We start from the raw sequence: 17,020 nt of genomic DNA, 5'->3' as shown, positions 1-17,020 counted from the left end.
CATATTCACATACTATAGTATTTACAAAAGTGTACTAGCAACGTTTTTTTTTTTTATAGATTAGCTGTATGACTGCAGTACCATGGTATTCTTAGAAAGTACCCTTAAACACCACAGTGCACCATGGGTTATTTCAAAATACCATAGTATTACCATGTGATACCTTCACTGCACCATATTTGTACTAGTTTTTTGCAAAGAATACCTTGCTAACAATAATAATACAGTGGTATTTTTTTGTAAGAGATTAAAGATATAACATAAAAGGGTCATTTTTTACTTTCACAAATGTTGCCCTTTTCTACATTTATGGTGTAATATTCTGACCAGCGTAACGTAACAGGCGTGACACAACAAAGAAACAAGTTTCTCTCTGAGTTTCTGTCTTAAACTGAGATATTTTGTCTAATACTTGGTTACAAGTTAGTGTAGCCCCGCCTACACTGACACCTCATTGGTCTAAAATCCCACCACATATGTTTGGGATTGGTAAGATTTTTTAATGTTTTTGAATGAAGTCTCTTCTACTCATCAAGGCTGCATTTATTTGATCAAAAATACAGTAAAATTGTTTAACTAAATATTTTTTAATGCATTCTAAAATAGGCCCACTAAAATTATGCTCACAAAGGTTGCATTTATTTGATTAAAAATACAGTAAAAGTAGAAAAATTGCTAAATATGATTACAATTTAAAATAACTGTGTTCTATGTTTATATATTTTAAAATGTAATTTATTTCTGTGATGCGCAGCTGAATTTTCAGCATCATTCCTCCAGTCTTCAGTGTCACATGATCTTCAGAAATCATTCTAATATGCTGATTTGCTGCTCAAGAAACATTTCTGATTATTATCAATGTTGAAAAGTTTTGCTGTTTTTCGTGCCCAAAAAAGAAAAAATGCACTCCCAAAATTGAAATTAATTAAAAATAATATAATTTTTTATAGAGAGAGTTAAATTTCACACCCCAAAAAAGAAAGAGCATTTTTTATTTTTTTAATGTGAAGAAAAATGTTTGTAAAGATTTTTGTGATACATTTTTGCTTTCAGGAGTCTTTGATGAACAGGAAGTTCAAGAGAACATAATTTATTTCTAATATAAATATTTTAAATATCCTTACTGTCAATTTTGTATCAATTTAATGCATCCTTGATGGATAAAAGTATTAATTTCTTTTAATTTAAAACTCTGATTGTCCCCAGTCTCTTACAACAGTAGTGTATCTGTATACTAAACATCTGATAGTTGTGATTGGCTGTGAGTTTTTATACACTAGGCTCAATTTATGCTGTGATTGTGGCAGATGAGCTAGTCACTGGTAACTTGTCGAGTCACGCCTGGTTGGGACACATCTCAGACGTTTTAATGGCAAATAAAGAGCAATTTATGTAAATGAGTGATGTGCTCCAGGATATCGATGGCTGAATCTCCAAAGAGGATGAGACTGTGTAATTATGGATTAGTCTAATTAGTCTCTGAAGCATTGATCGGACAGCAGACAGCGCACACAGGTAACCAGCAGTTAAAGCACAAGCTTCAGTACAGGTCTTTGTAGGGTTTGGAGTAGTTAAACATCAAGTAGTCCATGTAGTAGAAGTCATACGCCCGCTGGCGCTCAGACGCGTTCAACAATGAAAAATAATGCTGCGTGATCTGAGTGGAAGTTCTGGCCGCTTTGGGGTTCCCGTCCTTGAACGAGGGGTACGTCAGGTTCTCCGGTGCCCCGATCTTTCGTAAAAGGAAGTTGGCGTCTTCTTCCAAGGTCTCGACCTTCCCGATGAAGTCGTAGTGAAGATGGCAGGGGCTGCAAAGCTGGTTGGCCGCTTCCCAATGGATGTCCATTCCCACGGGACGATGCACGTCCAAAAGATAGTGGATGAACTCTCGAAACGTCACGCCGCTTCCCGTCTTCAAAGCTGTCTGCGATGCGTTCACTCTGTATTTGGAGATGATGGGCTTTCCGAAGACGGGATGGTAGTAGGAATTGGGGCTCTCGAATTTGTCCCTAAACGCAGAAACCAGTCTCTCCATTGGCTCTCGGACGAACAGGACTTTGGTGTACGTCTCCAAACGCTTAGTGATCCCCTGCCGGTCGAAGCTGTCCAGGCGTTTCAGGTGATTGTTGTAATGAACGGCCGCGTGATTGATCTCCCACGTCGAGTTGGCGACGCCGGCTAAAACCATCAGGACTCTCTTCCAGTTGGAGCATCCGGCTTTAGGCACCTCGCAGTACAGCAGTTTATGTCTGTCCTCCACGTAAATCCGCGAGACGTGATGCGGCATTATCGTCCGTGAAATATTACTCCGATATTTCCCGCAGACTTCGCGTACGATCCGCCGGCGGGACTCCTGGACGTCAGAGAGACGGCGTGAGCTCGGCAGGGAAGAGTTTGTGTGGGGTCGCAGCACCGGGCTGGTCTTTAATAGTTTCCGGTGACGCTTGGTGACCCGTTGAGAGCCCAGGTCATGCTCTCGGGACCCTGGCGTGGCGGCCTGTCGTTTCCACTGGGAGTCTGGCAGCTGCATCGGTGAGATGGGGTCGACGTCGCTCTCCTCTGAATGCTGGTTGAGTTGAGCCGAGACGCTGCCCACGACCTCACTGAACTGAGAGCACTGCTCCTTCAAACACACACACACACACACACACAGAACAAACCCATGAAGCATGCTGACATTATAAGAGGAATATGTTTAATTCTATTGCACCAGAAAAGAAGAAAAAATATTTTGAAATTAATTATTTTTAAACTATTTTTGAAATTAATTTGAATAATTTTAAATAAATGTATATTGACATTATAAGAGAGGACTAGGTACATTGTTTTACTTCTCTCTCACTCTCAATTTCAAATATGAAGTAATTAATTAATACGTCTACATAGTATTTATTGTACTGAATTCAATTCACGTTCAATTAAAACAAAATCATTGCGTTCAGATAGGATGATTTTAATTACTATTACAATAATGAGAAACTAAAATAATAATTAAATCATTACATTTATATAGCGCTTTTCTAGGCACTCAAAGGGCTTTACATTGTCAGGGGGGATCTCCTCATCCACCAGCAGTGTGCAGCATCCACCTGGATGATGCGACGGCAGCCATAGTGCGCCAGAATGCCCACCACACACCAGCTTATTGGTGGAGAGGAGACAGAGTGATGAAGCCAATCAGTAGATATGGGGATTGTTAGAAGGCCATGATGATCAGAGAGGTCAATGGGCAAATTTGGCCAGGAGGCCGAGGTCACACCTCTACTCTTTTCAAAAGACATCCTGGGATTTTTAATGACCACAGAGAGTCAGGACCTCGGTTTAACGTCTCATCCGAAGGACGGAGCTTGTTGACAGTATAGTGTCCCCATCACTATACTGGGGCACTAGGACCCACACAGACTGCAGGGTGAGCACCCCCTGCTGGCCTCCCTAGCATCTCTTCCAGCAGCAACCTAGTTTTCCCAGGAGGTCTCCCATCCAGGTACTGACCAGCTTCAACCCTGCTTAGCTTCAGTGGGTAACCAGTCTTGGACTACAGGGTAATACGGCTGCCAGCCATAAAAAGATGGATGTATTAAAGTAAAGAGGATTTGAGAAAATGCATATATATAAAATCAAATGGATTTTAATAAAACTGACAATATTCTTTTAATCAGAAAGGGCACTTTATTGACTGATGCACATAATATAAGTGTAATAAAAAAATAAAAAATAAACAACAATCCTAAAAGCAAGGAAGTTTTTTTTAAAAGAAAATATAATGGAATATATATATATATATATATATATATACATATATATCTTCCTTTAATTAGAGGAAAGGGCACATTATCAACTGAAGCCTTATTGATGAAAAATAAATGCAAAAATAAAATAAAAATAAAATCGTAAAAGCAACATTTTAATTAGATATATAATGCATCAGCTGAAAGAGTGATAATGTTAATATTTATTAATATATAATGCATAATTATGCATAGCCAAGAGGAATTTTTTTTTAAAAGAGAATATAATGATATATATATATATATATATATATATATACATATATATCTTCCTTTAATTAGAGGAAAGGGCACATTATCAACTGAAGCCTTATTGATGAAAAATAAATGCAAAAATAAAATAAAAATAAAATCGTAAAAGCAACATTTTAATTAGATATATAATGCATCAGCTGAAAGAGTGATAATGTTAATATTTATTAATATATAATGCATAATTATGCATAGCCTATATATAATTTCAAAAGGTCTGGCTGATCTATCAGTCTATTTTGTAGCCACCAGATGATGCCATTCACCCGTTTGTGATCTTCCTGTGCTCCGCGGATGAATGCGTCTCATTACAGCTCCTCTGTGTTCTGTGACTCACTCTGAATTTCTCTAATCTGCTAATTGACGAGGATTTTTGCTTAATTCTCAACGACACCTGATTTCCAAAAACACGTCGCCTGTGGCAAATATCAATTTAACTTCTCATTTGAATTCATTAAGGTGCAATAAAATCAATGAATTGAATAATCATAAATCCAGTAATAACGAGGTGATTCGTTCGTTATGAAGTCAGGGTTCATTTGATTAGTGACGGCAGGTTACAGCCCAGCAATCTGCCCCTTCCCTCGGGATAATATGAGGGCATGAGAGAAGAATATGTTTAATAGAGTCAGATGTGTTTCCGAAGATCCCCAAATAGTGAAGAATACAAACAGTTTATGGACAAAGAAGAACATCTGCATGATCTCACCTGTCTGGACTGAGTGGTCCCTCTGAACTTCACACCTGAAAGACAGACAGACAGACAGACAGAGAGACAGAGAGACAGATTAGCTGTGCTTGAGAAGAGAATAAAGAGCAAAAATAAAGATATGCATAATGCATTCAGCATATTAAACTGGGATAAAAAATGCCATTTTAAAAATGCATCTCAAGACCAAGCAGAATACAAAAACACGTCTTGTGTGAACAGCCCCAAGTGTGTGTGTGTGTGTGCACAACAGACATAAAGGCCACACGCTACATATTTCTGATTCCATTTAAACAATCTCAAGCATTTCAAAGCGCTTATTCTGTAATTACGGAGTGAATGAGAAACATTCAGTAATTACAGTTTTCCATGTGTAACCATGTGACCTTGCTTCAAACGTGTAATCGAGAAGCACTCATATGCACGTGCACACACACACACACACACACACACACACACACCACACACACACACACACACACACACACACACACACACACACACACACACACACACACACACACAAATTATATGGCATACAATACTGTTTAGAGACAGACACCTATTCTGTGTCTAAAAATGACAACCTAAAGAACACAAAAATTATAATATTATTTTATATAATAAATACAAATATTATTTTTACGCCTTTGAACATTGTATTAATGTCCCCCCATGGATCAAAAAATGGGAAATATTTTGCAAGTATTTTAACTTCATAATATCCTTCAACTAAAAGAAACCCATCCAGTGTTGTAGTGCTGAATTAAAGTAACAGTTCCCCCCAAAATGAAAATTTGCTGAAGATTTACTCAACCTTAGGCCATCCGAGACGTAGATGAGTTTGTTTCTTCATCAGATTTGGAGAAATGTAGCATTCCATAACCAAGCTCTCTGCAGTGAATGGGTGCCGTCAGAATGAGAGTCCAAACAGCTGATAAAAACATCACAATAATCCACAAGTAATCCACAGCACTCCAGTCCATCTGTTAACATCTTGAGAAGCCAAAAGTGGTGTGTTTGCATAAATCAAATCTATAATTTTATCTTCAAATCAGAACTTCCAGCTTAAATATGAGTCCATAATCCATAATATTGATTCTTCAAGTAAAAAAGTGGTCTGGTCTGAATCAGGAGAGAAATCTGCACAGATCAAGCACTGTTTACAAGCCAAAACAGCTCTAAACAAATATGTGGCTGGATTTTGATGTGAGAGACAACAGGAGATGGACTTTTTCACTGGAGGAATTGTTATTATGGATTATGGACTCATATTTTAATTAAAAACATCTTAAAGATGGATTTGTTTCAGCTTTTGGCTTCTCAAGAATGGACTGGAGTGGTGTGGATTACTTGTGGATTATTGTGATGTTTTTATCAGCTGTTTGGACTCTCATTCTGACGGCACCCATTCACTGCAGAGGATCCACTGGTGAGCAAGTGATGCAATGCTACATTTCTCAAAATTTGTTCTGGTGAGTACATTTTTAGCAAATTTTAGTTTTTAGGTGAACTATTCCTTTAAGTGGCATGCATGTTGTGAATTTATCAAGACCAGCACAAGCAAAACCATACAGCCTTCACATATTCATATCTGAATGCATGAAATGTGAGACGTGCAAAAAACACAGACCTACAGCATATGGATGTACACGCACACATACACCTTGATAATAAAACCACATGTTCACATGGTCAAAAATAGTGTAAAACAGCACACAGTTCTGTATGGTTTCTTGTTTACAACTGAGAGACTACAATCATCACTGTCACCCGTCTTGCATCAGGGTTATGAATATTCATGATAAAAACGTTTGTTTACTTCTTCATTAGTTCAACTGTTAGCACGTATTCCAGAGGAGCGTGACTTCTGCTTCTTAGTTCTCGAATGTTTTGACATGAGATGTGAGTGTTGTGGTGCGGACAGAGAGCAGAGACTTCTGGGATTTTGCCTGAAGCGTTGATGTTCTCTCTCACTCCGAGATCACTGTAATACTGCTTCATCACAAGCATAAAACACATGCAAACAGCTAAATATGCAACTGCACGTCAGAAAGAATTCACTGCATATTAAAAGTGCTAGTATTATCAGCAGTCAGAATAAAAGAAATTAAATTTGAGGAATTTTATTAGAAATAAGACAATCAAAAATACACTACAGGTCAGAAGTTGGGATTAAGATTTTTAATGAAGTCTCACCAAGGTTGCAATTATTTGATGAAAATAAAAAGTGAAATATTATTACAATTTAAAATAAGTGTTTTCTATGTGAATATATGTTAAAATGTCATTTATTTCCGTGATCACAGCATCATTACTCAAGTCTTCAGTGTCACATGATCCTTCAGAAATCACTCTAATATGCTGATTTGCTGCTCAAGAAACATTTCTGATTATTATCAATGTTGAAAACAGTTGTGCTGCTTCAAATTTTTGTGGAAATCTTGATACATTTTATTTTTCAGGATGCTTTGATGAATAGAAAGTTCAAAAGAACAACATTTATTTGAAATCGAAAATGTTTATAAATACCTTTACTGTCACTTTTGATTAATGCATCCTTTTTGAATAAAAGTATTAATTTCTTAAAAAAAAAAAGATCATACTGACCCCAAACCTTTGATAGAAGCAGCACAACTGTTTTCTACATTGATAATAATTAGAACTGTTTCTTGAGTAGCAAATCAGCATATTAGAATGATTTCTGGCCGCTTCCTCTATTTCTTTGTGTGTTCTTCTGCTTTGCAGCTGACAGGTGATGTTTGCTTACAGATGTTGCAATTTCCTGTAAGGTTTTATAAAAAAAAAAAAAAAAATGCTGTTCTTTTTTTAACTTTCTATTCATCAAAGAATCTTGAAAAAATCGGGCAAATCAGCATATTATGACACTGAAGACTGGAGTAATGATGCTGAAAATTCAGCTTTATATCACTGCAATAAATTACATTTTAACATATATTCACATAGAAAACAGTTATTTTAAATTGTAATAATATTTTGCAATTTTTCTATTTTTACTGTATTTTTTATCAAATAAATGCAACCTTTGTGAGCATAATTTTAGTGGGCCTATTTTAGAATACATTAAAAAAATATTTAGTAAATCAATGATGGGAGTTTGGAATGGAAAACATGGATTTGGAATTTGTGCTCAAAGCACAACTACAAAATTCATACAACTTACAAGCCCAGAGGTAGAAGTTAAGTTGATTTCAGATTTGAACATTTGTGAACTCGTTTCTAATAAGGCACGATCACACAACAGAAGCACAGGTTGTTTGCGTGCGAACGCTCCAGCTATACGTTGCGACTAGGTTCTGTAAACAAATGTTCCTGTCAGAAGTGAGCCATGGGCTAAATAAATTACACCACGCTGCAAACATACACTGAGCTGTTAATTGGCAAGCAGTTGATTAAAATGCAAAAGAGCTCTTGACCTATCGTGACTCCCTCGCACGCACGCTGCGGCAGGAGATCTTCAGAGACGCTCCTCAAACGACTGCAGACGCGCTGAAACAACAGAGAGAGTGGCTGCAGACACCTGAGACGCGCTGAGAGGGAGGGCTGAGAAAACATCTTGTCATTCCCCATGCATGCTGGGAAGGATGATGTGCTTGATTTACACTGGAGATCTTCATATCTTCTGACTGAAGGGCAGAGATTTTAACCTCGTATCAGAGCGTTCCTGCAGCTGATGCACATTATGTTAAAGCAGTCAGCTGTGATCACTGCCTAATAACATCAAGTCATCCGCTTCTGACTTCAAAAGAAAACTACATTCGGTACATTTTCCGAAGGTGTTTGCATGCGCAAAACTCATCGCTGCATGATGTGGGTGGTTGCCAGTGATTTCTTTTTAGCTTTACTACTTACTTTTCCCTTTTTTGAAAGTCTGAATATCGTAAATCTGAGCACTTGCAATGCAACAGCACAACTTTCTTAACAAGATGCACAATTTAAGGTAATTAAAGTGAGTTAGGGGTTTGTTCTAAACCCACAAACTAACTATGAGCAATATTAACAGTGATGCTTAGCTTAGCAAAGAGACACAATTAATGAATGCATAAATTGACAACAATCACCTGTTTTTAGGAATGTATCGATGCACCCCGAGCCAGTTGAAAATCAATAAAAATATGTGACGATATATGTCGCTTGAGATGTTAAACAAATCACGATACAGTTGGGGGTGGGAGTTTATATGAATGTATCTCTGAAGGGAACTGACCATCTTCAGAAAAGTTGAAGAGGTATTTTCTTTTCATCTTGCCTCTGTATAATGCATATTAAAGTAGTATTTATAAGCGCAACACTGCTTTGTTTACAGAGGTAACCAAGAAAACGTCCCAGGTTACGTATGTAACCATGGTTCCCCGAGGGGCAAGAGAACAGAGGGGCCTGGAGTGGCTCGCAAATCTAGGTCATAGAACCTGACGAACGTGAGGGGCGTAGACCATCCTGCAGCGTTGCAGATGTCCTGCATAGGAACTCCTGCCAGAAAGGCCTTGGAGGCCGCCACACTTCTTGTTGAGTGAGCCTTGACCCCCAATGGTGAGGGGAGATCAGAGGACTCATAGGCAACAGTAATGGAATTCACTATCCACCGGCTGAGGGTCTGCTTGGAAGCAGGACTGTTCCATAAGCGCCACCTGCTGTCAGAGAGTGAATTTGCGTTTTCATTCAGGCCATCTGCTGTTTTTGTTTCGTTTAAAAATGTTTTATGAAGTATACAAAAACTTTAGGTTTAGTTGAACATATTTATGTTAAAATACTAATATACAAACATAACTTAAAGTGCAGAGATGAGCGGTGATGTGAGCTTGGTGCAGCCTGCAGACTATCAGCAAACCTATTTGAAACGCACTTCACCTATAAATTATGAGTGTCTCATATCCACGCAGCTACAGTTTCAAAGAAGTTTCCCTGACGCAGGTTGACACCTGTCATCTGACAGGTCAGGATCAGACCGATTGATTCGCTGTCAAAGGCAGATCAACAAACCCGACTTAAACACAGCGAGCCGGCGACTGGAGGAGCGGAGCTGAATTCAGAGCTGCAGCTGCTGTCGGCTGTCAGATCCAAGATCTCGGGGCAAAATCATCCAGAGCCTGCATGATATCACAGCAGCGCTTCCCTCTCCAGCACCACAGGCTCTTCCATTCATTTCATTCAGGCCGCACACACACACACACACACACACACACACACACACACACACACACACACACACACACATGCGTGAGTCTGAGTGTGCTGCAGGCTCTGTGTTTCCGGCAGAATTTCTAATCTTTTTTTGTGTTAGCTGCCCTCTGGTTATGCTGGGCTTCATGCCCACACTGTCTCTCTGCCTGTGCCTGTATGCGCTGCAGGCCTGTATCATTACCAGTGCCACTGAAAGGGCCTTTATATTCCAATTCAACTCCTGGATTAGCAATGAAATTGAATATAGACAACAACATCCTGTAACAAACAGGATGCAGAATTTGAATTTTGAATTTCGATGCAAGTGTAAATCTAAATAATAAATTTATCCCCGTAAATAATTATTTATCCCTGTTAAGTGAATTGTAATATGTGTGAAACACACGTTTTTGTCCCAAAATATTAAACACTGCATAGGAAAGTTATTTGCATAAAAATTTGTTCATTTTGCTTAATTCTTTTAATAAAATAATGGAAACAAAAATACATATATTATATAATATAATATAATATGCAAAATATTTTATTTAATAGTATACATAGCAATATTTGATATTCATAATAATATTTTTTATAATATTTAATATTATTTTATTAAATATTTAATATTGCTTACAGATATTTTAGATAATATTCTTAAGCAATATGTACTACTTTATTAAAAAAATCTATATTTAACATTTTGTATATATTATTTTTTGTATATATTTTAACTATGTTAACAAACAATTAAATATTGTTTAAAACTAGTACATATACGTGTGTGTGTGTGTGTGTGTATGCACTTGTTTATGCCCCCACAAGGATAGCAAAACCTGAAATTTTTGACATTGTGGGGACCAGCCTGCGGTCCCCACGAGGGAAAAATTGATTAAAATAGTAAATGATGTTTATCTGAAAGTGTAGCAATGCAAACAGGTTTTCTGTAAGGGGTAGGTTTAAGGTTAGGGTTGGGTTAAGAGATAGAAAATATTGTTTGGTCAGTATAAAAGTAATAGAAGTCTATGAAAAGACCCCTCAATTCACAGAAACAAACGTGTGTGTGTGTGTGTGTGTGTGTGTGTGTGTGTGGGGGTAAAAAAATAGCACAAGGCTGACTTCCAGCAAGAAAGCGAGTAATGACAGTGTGCTTGATCAATAGTGACGGGCCGACTGCTGCACACTCTCGCTGTCTGAGCGGCTCTGATCACTCAGGGCTGTGTAACCTTTAGAATAATCGCACCCTCTCATTCTGTCACTCCTATCCTTTGTTCCAAACCCTAGTGAGCTGCTTCAGTGTCTGCTGTCTGCATAGGCTACTAACACAGCGCACCGTCACTGAAGCCTGTGTGACTCGCTTAGAACACTCTACATAGCCAACAACTGACAATAGTTTGACGTCAATATGTTGTTAAGCGAACAATGCAATACTCAAATCATGTTGCTGAGTGAGAGATGCAATACTCTAATCAAGAAAGTACTTTTAAAATAATTATTAAGATTCAACTATTTTATAGAGTTTGAATTTTGCTGAACAAATGATGTGATACTCTAATCATAAAAAATATTTTATTGCTACTTTTCTGTATTGAATGTATCCATAACAAATATATATATATATATAAAGCAACATTTGCTATTTGTAATAAAATCAAATATTATTTGTATATTTATTATTTAATATTACATATATTTACAAAATATTTAATATTGCTTAAAATATTATATATATAACACTACTGTTCAAAAGTTTGGGAAACCTCTTTTGCTGATTTATTTGATGAAAACGCAGTAAGAACTGTAATATTATGAAATATTATTACAATTTAAAATGATTTTCTATGTGAATATCTGTTAAAATGTAATTTATTTCTGTGATCAAAGTTGAATTTTCAGCATCATTACTCCAGTCTTCAGTGTCACGTGATCCTTCAGAAATCATTCTAATATGATGATTTGCTGCTCAAGAAACATTTCTTATTATCAATTGATTATTATCAATGTTGAAAATTCATTAAGATGAATAGAAAGTTCAAAAGAACAGCATTTATTTGAAATTGAAATCTTCTGTAACATTATAAATGTCTTCACTGTCACTTTTGATCGATTTAATGCATCCTTGCTGATATTAATTAATTTTTAAAAAATCTCACTGACCCCAAACCTTTGAACAGCACTATAAACATTATGCATATACATTCCTTTTAATTTAGAATATCACTTAAGATGGCATAAGCAAAATAAGTTCCAGTTCAAAAGCAAAATACACGAAAGCATCAGTATAAATGTATTCATAAATAAATCATTCCTCTTTTAAATTTGATGTTTTATTCTTATGCGCAAACAAGTCCCATTCCTCTTCCATCTATAACCCTGTGTGCTTCTCATCTCACACAGCCTGTTGTTTTTCCATTTCCTATTTTCAAACCAGAATTTTTAGAACTTCTGTGAATCAGCTGAATTTCCCTCTGCATGTCTGGACGACGCTTTTCACCACGGGGGTCACACAAATTCATCTGAAGGTCCTCGAGAAAAGACGAGGAAGCAACCGGTGTGACGCTGCAGAATCGTCCAGACTCTTTTGTATCTGAATCTTTCTCTAAATCTCAGTCATGTTTACTTTAACATCTGTGCTCGTCAAGGGCTTTATCATCTGTGATCGTCAAGACGTTTTAATGAGAGGTTTCCCATAGCAACAAGCGAGCTGTGAGACGAAGATATGATGTGCCGCTCTGCGCAGAGATGAAGAGAACAGTAATAATAGAAACAGAAAGTCAAACTGCTGACAGACAGGAAAGCAACACGCTGATCACTTCATACGATCTGTTACATTGTCAGGAAGTGTCAGAGTGACAAAAGCTAAATCAAAACACTCTGACGCCTCTGTCTAAGCCTTTATTTGCTTCCACAAATAACTTCATTAACAAGTTCTTCAGAAAAACAAACAAACTCTGTTTGTATCATACACCCACAGGCCCATTAATACGGCTCAAACGCCACTTTATCAACACCAAATCAGAAATATGTTGGATATATGACATGATGACATGATCATCAATATTATTTTTTTTCCACCCACAGTTTAGATTTTTTTCGTCAACGTATTCACCAAGTTTCACATATATTCTGCTTCAAGTGTCATGCATACAAATTTATAAAACATTTGCATGTTATTATATTATTTTATATGCTAAGTAAATTTATTTAGAAATGTAATAGTAATATATAATAATTATTTATATATTTCATTTATATTTATTTAAATATAATTGTCCTTAAAAACATTATATTATTAAGCTTTTTATATATAATGATCAACATAACAAATAATTATTATTTATATATTTAATTAATATTTATTTATATATTATAATTTTCTTAAAAGCACCCATCTATCTATCTATCTATCTATCTAATCTATCTATCTATCTATCTATCTATCTATCTATCCTGTCATTTCTGAAAGAAATCTTGTTAGTAACTTGTGGTTGATCACAATCAAAACGAAGCTATTATATGACTTCAGAAGTCATACTTTGACTCCATCTGAATACTAAAATCACTTAAATTTCTCTCGCCCAACCTGAACCTGAAGATTTATTCAGATTGTCACACTTGACAAGAGAAAAAAATCCATGAAGTTGAGATGCCTGTGTGTGTGTGAGAGTTGCAGGGGAAAGTATGTGTGTTTGTGTGTTTAGCTGTCTGGCAAAGCCAGTGATACGTGAATGCTTACAGAGCCTTTGGGGGGAAAAACAGACACCGATTCATAGAGAGAGAGACAGAAAGAAGAGAGAGACAGCAACAGGTACTGCAAAGCACGAAAGTCTTGTTTTCCAGGCACAAGGGTCTGTAAAAGTGAAGGAGAAGGCGGCGTGTGTGTGTGTGTGTGTGTGATACCTCGGGGCTCATGCCCTTTCTGGCCATCTGTGCTGACTGAGCTTCTCTTCACAGCACACACACACACACACACACACACACACACACACACACACATTTATGTCAATGAAGATTTATGTCACTTGAAATGGAAATTATTTGTGATTTCAGTCTGATCACATTCTAGTCAAAATCACCTTTGACCTTTAGAAACACTGAGGCTTCCACATGGAAACTGATGGTATATTCAAGACTCATCACTGCTGATATTCACCTTCAAATACTGACCGCTTTGACCCATTCTAGTTTAAAGTCAACATGAAATGGTCTTCACAGCTAATTTTACTTCTAGGACATAAAGAAAACAAAATATTAAACTGGAAAAATGTAGCTAACCTCCTGTACGTTTGTGATTTGATATTTGTAGGATATTTGTGCAGATTTATATTCTTTTTCTATTCTTTTGACATGTTTTTTTTTTAAATGATAACACTAGCATTCCTTATTCTTGTTCTATTCTATCTACTTGTTTTCTTTTTATTTATTAAAAACAAACAAACAAACAAAAAACTTACGTATACTGTTAGGCTAACAAAGACTTGTCACAGCACTTACATATTGCTCTTTTGTTAGTTTTGATTGCTTCTATTGTCATCATTTGTAAGTCGCTTTGGATAAAAGCATCTGCTAAATGACTAAATGTAAATGTAATGTAAATGAATAAGACTAGTGTTTATACCAAGTGTTATACAGTTCACCTATGAAAATTTGCTGAAAATGTACTCACCCTCAGGCCATCCAAGATTAGTAGATGAGTTTGTTTCTTCAGATTTGGAGAAATGTAGCATTGCATCACTGTCTCAGCAATGGATGCTCTGCAGTGAATGGGTGCCGTCAGAATGAGAGTCCAAACAGCTGATAAAAACATCACAATAATCCACAAGTAATCAACAGCACTCCAGTCCATCAGTTAACATCTTGAGAACATCTTCCTATATCCATAATATTGTTTTCTCCAGTAATTGCACTGACAGCACCCATTCACTGCAGAGGATCCATTAGCGAGCAAGGGATGGAATGCTGAATTTCTCCAAATCTGATGAAGAAACAAACTCATCTACAGCTTGGATGGCCTGAGAGTGAGGATATTTTCAACAAATTTTCATTGTGATGAACTATTACTTTAAGAAATTAAATAGAGCCTTGGTAAGATTTTTTTTTAATGGTTTTGAAAAAAGTCTGTTCTGCTTAAAAATACAGAAAAACTGTTAGATATTTTTACAATTTAAAATAACTGTTTTGTATTTAAATATATTTTAAAATATAATTTCTCCTATGATGCAAACCTGATTTTTCAGCATCATTGCTATTGTCTTCAGTGTCACATGATCCTTCAGAAATCATTCTAATATGCTGGTGAAACTTACAGTGTTGAAAACAGCTGTGCTGCTTCATATTTTTTTAAATATTTTTTTTATAGATTTTTAATGTTGACTTTAAAGACAGAATGATCCACAGACCAGTCCTTTGTGTGTGTGTGTGTGTGTGTGTGCGGAGGTGATTCTGCTGAAAGACTCCTGGGCAGTGTGTATAGAGGAGTATCTGTGCCTCAGCGCTGACAGGTTTGATGGTGCGTGAAAATCAGGTCTCACGGAGGCTGTTGAGCTGTGCGAGAGAAAGAGATGCTGTCAGAGAGAGCAGGCCTGATGTCAGGAGGAGTCTGTCATTCAGGATGAGGTTGGCGGAGTGGCTGTTGTTTTGTGTTTCTGATAAAGAGAGTGAATCACAGCTAAAGACAAAGCCAGTCAATCTGCCTAAAAGGCTCTGATTTACAAAGCCAAATTCAGCTGTGTCAAACTTTACTCAATACTATTTGTAGGCAGATTAAGATGTACAGACCTGAGGAGCATTAGCTATTTCATCTATCAAGTCATGTGTCTGCATTTTCATTTGGCTGTTTGTATAAGGTCAAAACTTTCAATCTGATATTATTACAAAGTTCAGAAACATAGACATGAAAGTGTCTCTTTAAACATTTATTTCATTAATATTATCTGAGTACAGTTTTGTAAAAATACACTTTTAAGATTTGAAATGCACAAGTGCACATTCAGTACAATTAAGCACACTTCTTTTTCACAAGGATATACATGTTACATAAGCTTTAATATTTTTAATATTTGTAATTTTATACAGCTTTATTAAAATCGGAGCTAGTGTATTTGTCATTGTTACAGCCTAAAAGTTGCCATGTTATTCTTATAAGCATATTATACTTTTATTATAGCATCACCAAACCTACAGCAGTAGTGTTAATGGTGTTTGTCTGTAGGTTGTAACTCTAGGCTCATTGGATCTTTAACAGGGTCAACACACACAGCACACGAGCGCGACAGGCTAAGACACGTGCCAATTAACCTTAATTACTAATAGACCCTGGTAAACTTCATTTTCTGTCTGTCTTGATTACCTCAGAGGCGTCGCTGCATTCTAGTGAAATGAGACGGGCCCCCTGCGCTCTCCTGTGATTCACTAACATGATCCGACCTGCTTGGGAACACCGAGCGGGACGTTTGGAGAATGAATTGAGTCTGAGGGCTGGGAAAGGCGTTGAGACAGTGTTTGATGGTGCGTAATTGGCATTCAGTGGCTCTGGATAGTTTCTCTGTGTGTGATGATTCTCTGACTGTGTCATAATGAGGGATATTATTTCTGTCTGTGATCCTCACGGGCAAACCACCCTCCCTCACTGTTCTCAGATCAGTGCCAGCACAAACACTGCCACTGGCTGTGTGCAGAATAGAGTACTAGTTTACTGCTCACTGACTAGTGTGCAGTATTCACAGTAAAAAGTGGTAGTAGTATCATAGTAGTAGTATCATCAATTAGGACTAAAACTACAATTAAAAGAAAAAAAATCATTACTTTAAATAAACACGAAATAACGAAATAAATAAATGAAAATATAAAAATAAAATTAGATTTCTGCTAGTTCCCAGGACAATCTGTCTTATTTCCATTTAGTTTAGGTTCTAAAATAGCTAAAACGAAATAAACTGAAATAAAAACAGAAAATATAAAAGTAATATCTAATTCGATATCAATGATATTAAAATGACACTGGGCAAATGCATACTGAGCATTTGCATACTGTGAAAGTTATTAAATACAGCAGAAATATTACAAGCAGTATGGTAGTGTGCAATTCCAA

General features: G+C 36.6%; 1 protein-coding gene across 1 annotated transcript; it reads right to left on the bottom strand.

The window, feature by feature from the left end:
- Positions 1 to 1,232: 1,232 nt before the first annotated feature.
- Positions 1,233 to 9,014, bottom strand: chst8 (carbohydrate (N-acetylgalactosamine 4-0) sulfotransferase 8). Its single transcript, XM_016448000.1, has 3 exons — positions 8,978 to 9,014; positions 4,750 to 4,784; positions 1,233 to 2,623 (listed from the first exon to the last, which is right to left on the bottom strand). Exons 1-3 carry the CDS (start codon positions 9,012 to 9,014, stop codon positions 1,541 to 1,543), a joined length of 1,155 nt encoding a protein of 384 aa, XP_016303486.1. The 3' UTR covers positions 1,233 to 1,540.
- Between the last annotated feature and the right edge of the window lie 8,006 nt (positions 9,015 to 17,020).

Source organism: Sinocyclocheilus anshuiensis, unplaced genomic scaffold, assembly GCF_001515605.1.
Source record: "Sinocyclocheilus anshuiensis isolate Anshui unplaced genomic scaffold, SAMN03320099.WGS_v1.1 scaffold1010, whole genome shotgun sequence".
NCBI classification, from domain to species: domain Eukaryota; kingdom Metazoa; phylum Chordata; class Actinopteri; order Cypriniformes; family Cyprinidae; genus Sinocyclocheilus; species Sinocyclocheilus anshuiensis.
This window is presented reverse-complemented; position numbering and strand designations above follow the sequence as displayed.